Here is an 8,974-nt window from a genome sequence, read left to right as displayed (position 1 = left end):
TAGGATTTAGATGGCAAAAAGATTACAACTGGAACAATTGAGAGAAGATGTATGTGATTTTTATTGTGACTAAATGATCTACCCATCACCATACTTTGACCATAATGGCTCAAATTGTGTTCTACCCTCCCAGCATGCCTTGCAAGGGACTGAGTCAGCTGAGGTGTATGGTGAAGTATGTCCAGCAGATGACAGCGTTTCACTTTAAATTTCCTGAGGAGGTCAGTTTTCTCTCTTTATATTTTAATTGGAGGACAGACACTGACTCTTTTTTTTTTTTAAAGAAAACTATCCATTTCTGATTCTTCAATTAGGACATGAAAACAGCAGTGAAGTTGAAGTCCTTTGATGAGCCAGCTGTATCCAAGTCAAATCAATATCCAACCTCACCACACAGACATCGATACTATTGTAAAATAATAAATAATTAAAGATGGAGCCGCTCTTGCAGGAAGTAACAGTAAATTGAAGGGCTTGGTAAGTGATCAGTGATCCATGACTTGCATCTTCCACACACACCGCATGCACAGGCAATTATGCCGTGCTGAACCATGGTGAGTTCAGAATTACTGCGAAACTGGGTTAACAGCTGCCTGCATCCACTCTCCAAATGCTTTCAGCTTACACACAGACACACACACACACACACAGCCACGTATCAATGCACAGACAATTGGCCTGGTTCTTCAAGTGGAAGAAATGTCACACAGGGCACAGAGCACAGAGCTCCAAGTAACAAGGCCCTGTGGGACATGGAGAGGCATGGTATACCTGCCAGAGTGAGTAATACTCTTCACTAGTATACGTGTGTGTGTGTGTGTGTGTGTGTGTGTGTGTGTGTGTGTGTGTGTGTGTGTGTGTGTGTGTGTGTGTGTGTGTGTGTGTAGGCAGAGGAGGAAACAAAACATCTGTGCATGTAAACTCGTAGCCTGATCTGCTCTCACTGCAGCGACTGTCTCTACTTTTACCCCCATGTCACACACTTTTGTTCAGGGAGCTTATTTTGCTGTGACACTGTAATGAAGTGAAAATGATTTAATTTGGGGGAAAAGTGTTGAAGCTTAGAAACTCCCCTTTCCGCGCACACACACACACACACACACACACACACACACACACACACACACACACACCATATGGCAACATGTCGGCTCTTATGGAAACATCTGGCAGCTATCTATGTTCACATGGGCACAGATGATTAAAATGTAGCTTTATGTTATAGCCATGGTAGAAAAACAAGATGGCTATAGAGAACATAATGCTTTCACTGGATCAGTACGAGGACTGACGCAGCAGAATGCAGCTGCTCAACTATAGGGGAACAGCAGTCTGACTCATCTAGTTTGGCTTCTTTCACCTGAGGGAAAAGATTGAGCTTTCTTTATAACGCTGCTTCATTCTGGAGAGGTTCACTCCACTGGTCTGTGAGAGAAAAAGATTACATTCAAGTATCAATCCTTATGCTTCCCACCAAAGTTATGGGTACATAGTGTGGAACATTGTCTTTGGCTTCACCACACAATACATCACTCTGATTATACTAGTGATTCTGCTTTCAGTTACAGTAAGCTAAGATTTACAGAAGTAATGTTCAGTATAGTACATCCTTTATTTGCACAGAAGACATGAAATTCAGGTCTCATGTTTTGTTGAAAGTGTCAAGTTGTTGTTCTACTGGGGATAATGTCCTAGACTATTTCTTGGCCGTGCACAGTTTGTGAGGTTGCCAGGAAACTAGTGGAGGCTCAAAGTCACTGCATCTGGCCAAGAAATAATCCCGAACATTAAACCCCGTAAAACAGCAACTCGACTTTTTACACTTTACTATTTGTAGGAATTTAAAAGATTCAATATAAAGTGTTAAACAGTGAGCTTTAGAGGTGCTGGTAGGCACATTGTTTAACATTTCAAGAACATATAGGGACACATCAGCTACTCTCACCGGTAATATTGGTGTTTTCTAATTTGGCTGAAATCAAAAGCTGATACCATTGCGTGACCAAAATATGAACAACTTTTCATGATTTAAGAAGAGCATGGTTAAGCTAATTAAAACTGTCTGGCAGTATTAATTTTTTTTAATGATCAATTTTTTATTTTATTTTTTCATTCTGGCAGTATTTTAAGAGACACCCCTTGTGCCTTTGTTTTTTCTTTTCTCTCTAATGTCGTTGCTTTGATCACAGCAAAATAAGTAAATGGCTACACTATGGGCAGAGCCTCCTAGGCAAAGGAGACACAAAGTAAAGGATTGTTAATTTGCCTTGAAGCACGTTGGAAGTAAAAGGATCCGGTTTTCTTAGAGACATAAAATGTGTCAGTTTTACTAAGCAAACTTGCCTGTAGTCTCCATTGGACTAAACGTCCACCGAAATAGCCAATAGACACATGCAGCTGAGTTTAGTTGTATTCTAGAAACATGTTGACAGGTTAAAAGTCCTCACATATATCAGGTATTGTTTATTGGTAAAGACCAATAAAGTTTGAGTCAAAATTAGGAGTGTAAAATGTATTCACAATTTGCTTGATCATAAAATGCGGCCTGCATCTTTTACAATAAACAATAAATCCATTTCCTGCTCTGGGAGTCAGTCTGTACCAGCTGTTTGTGTGATTGAAGCCAAAAGTGCACTAAGGTCAAACAACAATCAGGACATGTTTCTCAATGCACTGACTCTCCTGATTTAGTCTATTTTATTCTAAAATGAGGCCGGGCTGATACAGTCTCTGACTGGAAGGAGACATATTGATTGTTGTTTCAAGGTTTTACAGGAGATGGCAGAGTTATGGCGGTTGGGGCTGCAGCGGCTCCCCGCCAGGAAAATGGGATCGGGGCATCGTCAGCAATCTATGCCACTGCTCCATAAACAAAGTGAGCCGGGTGGCGTTTTCTGCAAACAAATATAGTTCTTTCACTCTCTCCACACACACACACTGACTCTTTCCTAGCTTTTGAAAAGTGGTGTGGGTGATTTATTGATCAATCTCTGAGGTCAATGCGTGTGCGAGTGTGTGTGTGTGTGTGTGTATGGGGCAGGCAGTATTTATCTGTGCTGATGTTAGAAGAATAGAGACGAAGTGATGGCTCAGCCTGAGGGGACAGCTCCAGCTCAATCTTGAAACAAGACATGTAGAGAAGGCAAGCGACCATGTTGGAAGCAAATGCCATTCACTTTAAGAAGCATTGTCCCCTGGGATGCACCTCTGAAGGCCGGGCACATCTACCTGTGTGTGCCTGGCTGTCTGCCTGTCTAAATACTGCATTAGAAGTGACATAGGTATTTGTATCTGCCTCTTGAACCTCCTACATGTGTTTCTTTTAAATTCTATTTGTGAGTAACGACATGTAGGAGTCGGTATGCGAACCCTGCTCTTAATGTTGCACTTCCTACACCGTAAAAAAAATAAAATGCTGCCAGTGAACGTAATCCAGGCAGCAACAACTGTATTTTTTACACACACACACACACACACACACACACACACACACACACACACACACACACACACACACACACACACACACACACACACACACACACACACACACACACACACACAAAGGGAAATCACATTACCGTAAATGTGGTTTTATTAATAATAACAGTATCTCTTTTAATGAACATTGCAGATACATAATAGAAAATAAATCAGAATCAGGAGAGACGTCTCAAGAGTCGTGAAAGTGCCTGGAATAATTCTGTGCTATATATTGTCATTGTTATTCATCATCATCATCATCATCATCATCATCATCATCTTTATCATCAAAGCCACATCACCAGAAATGTTCAATTCGTCATGAAACAAAAATGTGTATTGGCCCACTTATAAAATAATATATTCACACAGCTTCCCAAAGCAGGAGCCCTGACGCCAAACTCCTGTCAAAATCTCATCGATTCTACGTGTTCACCTCCAGTCAGGATTAGGATTTCTACTTTGAGAGGCCTTGTGAATAATGACCATTGGTTTCATGAATATGGCTCGATTGTCTTCATCTTAATCACGTTATTGTTTTGATTATATTTACACAATGCTATGTCATAGAGCACAACAAACTCCTCTATTTAGAAATGGTGCTCTTGAACATAATGCATATCTTACTTTTCATAGGGGGAAAGGTCTGATTAAGGTGGATAAAAACAGGCCTGGCTCTAACTAACTATTGGTTGATTGAAAGATCTTGACCGTTCCTCCAAAATGCTAATTTGTCAGCATAAAGCAAACACTTTGAAATTTAAAAAACAACAACACAGGCCTGTTCTGAAATATTTTGTAAAAGTAAAATTAAAAAGCAACAACTGAAGATTGCAAGAAGATAAAGGGGAAAAAAACAACAACCATGTTTCATTTATTGTTTACGAGTTTATCACTTTGCATATTTTATGGCACTAAATGAAACATCTCTACGTTATGAGATGCTGCAGGTATTTTAGTATGAGGTTAGTTTATTGAAAAACAAATAATATGGCACAGCTGCAGGAGTAAGTACACGGGCCGTCTTCACAGGTCTGAGTGGATATGTGAGAATAGCTCATTTCATGTGATTTGATGAAATAGTACCGGTCATGAAGGAAGCTTTCCTCAGAGGAATAAAAGGACAATTTTGTGAATGAGAATAGTTCACTGTAGTTCGCTTTGGTCTAACTTGCTCTAAGTAGCATTTCTATAGTATAGTTACATATACTCCAAGATTTAATTAGCATTTTAAAATACATTCTTGTCTCTCTTAAGCATTTATTACATCTTATTTGGAAGGGTTTCATTCTAAAAGGCTACTGGTGTTGAGGAGAATATGCCCCATGATGATTACTGGTCAGTAGGTCAAAAATATAATTGATTACATCCATTAAAATGTTAATTTTTTATATTAATAACTAAACAATAACTTTATCATCAAGTCAGCGACTGTTTAAAGGTGTTTGAGACTCATTATGGACTCACTGTGGTCGTTATATTCCTAGGTCCCGTCACAACAGCAGTGCCAAGCAGCAGTGCCGACTTAGAGTGTTCAGAACCAAGCTGTGAAAGCCCTACTTTATTTATCGAAGAGCACAACTCAACTGACAAATCATTTCCGCTGACAAGGGGAATGGCAAACAAATAACAGAGCTGTCATTTAAGAGGAAATGAATAACAGAGATACTTGTTTAGCCCTGGACAGCCTTGTTTGGTCCGTCAGAGGAAACCAGGTAGAATAAATGCTTCAGGTGACACTGGATGGCATGGCTTTCCTCTCCTCAATCTGTACTGACATCATCGAAAGCGTAGCTCCGTCCTTGTTAAATCAACTGTGAATCGCTGCGATGCCTGTGAAATCAACAAACATAAAGCCTGCTGAGCTGCAATCCATGGTTTGTATGAAATGTCAAAACTCCTCTTTTTAATGATGAGAACAAACGTTTTTTTCTCTTGCAATATAAGGGTAAGACATTTAGTGAATGACCTATTGATTTTTGTGAGCTGTGCAGTTCCACATAACAAAACATTGTTCTTTTTTATTATGTTTCCCCAATTCATTCCATCAGAAATTTTATAGGTATAACATCTCAAAGCAAATATCCCTCAGTTACAAAAATAGACTTTTTCTTTTTTCATAAAATAATACACATAATTAATTTTTCGGTGATATAATCATCTGTTAAGGTAAATAGCAAGGCTGTTTTTTTTTAGTTTTTTTTTTTAAGTAAATGTTATCGTGAGAGAAACAGAGATTTGTGAAGCCTAGCACCAAATTATTCATATCCCATTTCACAGATATGACTTTTCCGAAAACATTCGAATATGATCGATTTATGAAACCCATCCTTTCCCTGCTCTCTGGACTCCATATTTTGCATATTCAGGTTGAGTCCAGATTCTCAACCCTTTACAGCAGCCGGTGGAGCTGAAACTCCCGGAAATCCAAAACCAAATCATTCTCATCTCCCGAAGGCTGCGGCTTTAACCCTGCCTTCCCGGAAAAATCCCAAAGCTTTACTACTGCACCAGCCAACAAATTAAGATAAAGGTAACAACGGTTTATCCAAAACATCTCACAGGCCATTGCTTCACTTTTGTACAAACTGAAAAAAAAAAAAGAGTCCCAACTGATGATAAAACATAAGAAGAAACAAGTCCCAAACACTGATGCTACAAAGAATTAGAAAAACGGTATGTACAGGACCCTGTATTCCTTGACTTTCTGGGTAAATGATCATAGGTGTTGGCTTGTGTTACGTGAGTGTTTATACAGGCATAGAAAAGTTCTCCTTGTTTCTTTTTGTTGTTGTTCAGTGTCAATAAAAGCTCTTATTGGACCAAAACAAAAACATCTGCCACTCACTCCATCCCCAATGTGTCCAGTGTGTCCTTCCTGCCCCCCGCCCCTGATGTTTCCTGGTGCAAATTCAACAGCAGCAAGTACTTCAGTGCCATTCAGGTCCATCTGGCTCCGGTGCATTCAGGGTTCAAGTGCCAGTGGTGAGTCCTCCCTGCGACGGACATCATATAGATCCACAGTCTATCCCGCTCGGCACCGTCTCTGTCACCAGATGACGCTGGATATACTGGTCTCTCTGGGCAGCAGAGGCAGCATGGCGTTGTTGCCGTGGGCCTCCTCCAGACTTTGCTGGCGCGGCGACTTGGACTGCGGCCGCTGTCCGTTGATGAGCGTCATGGGGATGTTGCAGTAGGTGTGCTGGCTGCCTAGCGTGGAGAGCGTGGAGAGCGGTGGGAGTGGCGGGAGCGTACCGCCGGGCGGCAGGTCGTAGTCGTAGCTACGGTAATAATGTTTCTGCCTCATCTGGGTGTGGCAAGAGTTGTGGAAGGTGGAGCGCAAGTCCGGGTGTGCCGTCGCCATGGCGGTGGAGGTGGCTGCCGCCATGGAGATGGCCGAGACGGTCTGGAGCTCACCGAAGGGGCCTTGCTCGCTGACGTCCAGCACCTGCTCGTGAGAGATGCTCAGGGGCTCCATGCGCTTGAAGGGCATCTCGTAGAGCAGCTGCTTCCAGAACTTGGAGTTGAGCTTGTTGCTGGACGGCCCGCGCCACTTGATGACTGTCAGCATCTTGATGGTGTGTTTGAGGGCCTCCACTTCCTGGTAGTTCATGATGCCGCGCAGCTCGGCGCACTCGATCAGGATGACTTTGATCTCGCCGGTCACCAGCATGTTGCGCAGCCTCGTCTCCAGCTCAAAGATGCTCCACCCCCTCCGCACCACGTAGCTGGGTGTCATGACGATGATGAGGCGCTTGCTCTGGTCCACACAGCGTGCTACGTCCTCGATATAGGCTGAATACACAGACAAAGATGAAAAGATAGATAACTTTGGATGAATAGCAGTACAAATGAAAAGCATATATACTTTCATGACCTTTTTTTTACTTGCTTGCATACTGTATTATTTTAGATCACTTTAATTGTACATGAAAGTAGACAGAGCTTATGTTTGATGAAAATACAAATAAACATATCACACCGGCTATTTCAAGAACTCTCTTGGCCTCGTAGCGACTGCTTTCCAAACTGCTCTCTTTCTTTCATCAAAGTTCCAAATCCAAAAGAAAAAGTCAAATTTTTTAAGAAATATTGAAGAATGAAATTGTTTAAAATAAACATCTGGTGATGTCTCAAATCTACAGTAAGACTAAGATATTCCACTGCCTGGCATGAGGATATTGATCCATAAAATAAAAGATAAAATAGATATTCTGACTTGCAACAGCAAAAGCCTCTGCAGCATTTAATAATAAGATGTACAAAATCATAGAGAAAAACAACAGGATGGGGATCACTTGGTTCGACTATAAAATGACAATAAACATAAAACACTCAAGCCAAGCAGGATACCTACAGTACGTGAACCAACATCTTAACACCTGACGATAAAATAAGTGTATGTTCACGTCCCTAATGAGCAGCTCAGCTGCTTGCGTAATAATGAATCTGATTTAAGTGTTTCCCCAGGCCTGTCCCTGGTGTCAGGAGGAGGAGGAGGAGGGGAGTGTGTGTGTGTGTGTGTGTGTGTGTGTGTGTGTGTGTGTGTGTGTGTGTGTGTGTGTGTGTGTGTGTGTGTGTGTGTGTGTGTGTGTGTGTGTGTGTGTATACAGCTAATGCCTGATTTTAGCCTTTCTTGGCATGGACAAGTACAGAGTGACTCCTCAACAGCAGGTAGACAGGATTAACTGGGCTTCACTTCCCAATCTAAGTTTACGACCCTCTTGGTGGTGTTCATCTCCTCTCTGTCCTCCTCTCCATGTCTCAGAATGAACTCCTTCTTTCATGTCACACTCTGCCTGAGGCTTCACGATGAGAGAGACCAGATTAGAGTAAACTTGGATTTGAAGTCGCCCTTTACTTCGACATAACAAGTCAATCTCTTTGCTGTTTGGTAATTGGTCCTTATGCGGTAATTCGTCACAATGTGTCCCCAGAGCTAAAACTCCCCAGTAGGGTTCGAGCTTATTCAGTTTAGGTTCAAGCAATCAGGCGAAAACAAGTTTTTCTTTTATCTTATCATGAATAAAACAAATGGAAATGGATAAATGGATACTATATAATTAGCTAATGAGGCGTAGTTTCATTTTATGTTTTGAATTGATTAAACTGAAAGTAAATCTGCCCTCTTGGGGTGCTGTCTGGTAACACTTTATAGCTTTATGGATTAACTTCCTCCTTTCAGAGACCTCACAAGCTTTGCAATCAAAGTAGTGCATGTGTAATAATTGATTCCTGTCTACATAAAAACAAAATCAACACTAAATTACACGAGGCAGAAAATCACTGTTAGCCTGCTGCTCTATATAGTTTCTCTCAATTAAAAAAAAAGGGAAAAGCCCATTGTGACAACTAATCAGTACATGTTGGACAGAACAGAATGAACTACATATATTAGTATTACTTTAGTATTCAGCACATTTATCATCTAACAAACACCTGAGGTATAAAACACTTTGGAAATGTAAAGTTGCATTTAGAGTTGATTCCC

General features: G+C 41.1%; 1 protein-coding gene across 8 annotated transcripts in view; it reads right to left on the bottom strand.

Moving 5' to 3' along the window:
• Window positions 1-3,577: 3,577 nt before the first annotated feature.
• Window positions 3,578-8,974, bottom strand: part of LOC120554598 (interleukin-1 receptor accessory protein-like 1) — a 276,632-nt gene continuing 271,235 nt past the window's right edge. For all 8 annotated transcript variants that reach the window (XM_039793600.1, XM_039793604.1, XM_039793606.1 and 5 more), the window contains one exon: window positions 3,578-7,278. In XM_039793600.1, coding sequence (XP_039649534.1) covers window positions 6,533-7,278 — 746 coding nt within the window. In that variant the 3' untranslated portion in view covers window positions 3,578-6,532. The remainder of the gene's footprint in view (window positions 7,279-8,974) is intronic.

The sequence above is a fragment of the Perca fluviatilis genome, chromosome 24 (assembly GCF_010015445.1).
Source record: "Perca fluviatilis chromosome 24, GENO_Pfluv_1.0, whole genome shotgun sequence".
NCBI classification, from domain to species: domain Eukaryota; kingdom Metazoa; phylum Chordata; class Actinopteri; order Perciformes; family Percidae; genus Perca; species Perca fluviatilis.
This window is presented reverse-complemented; position numbering and strand designations above follow the sequence as displayed.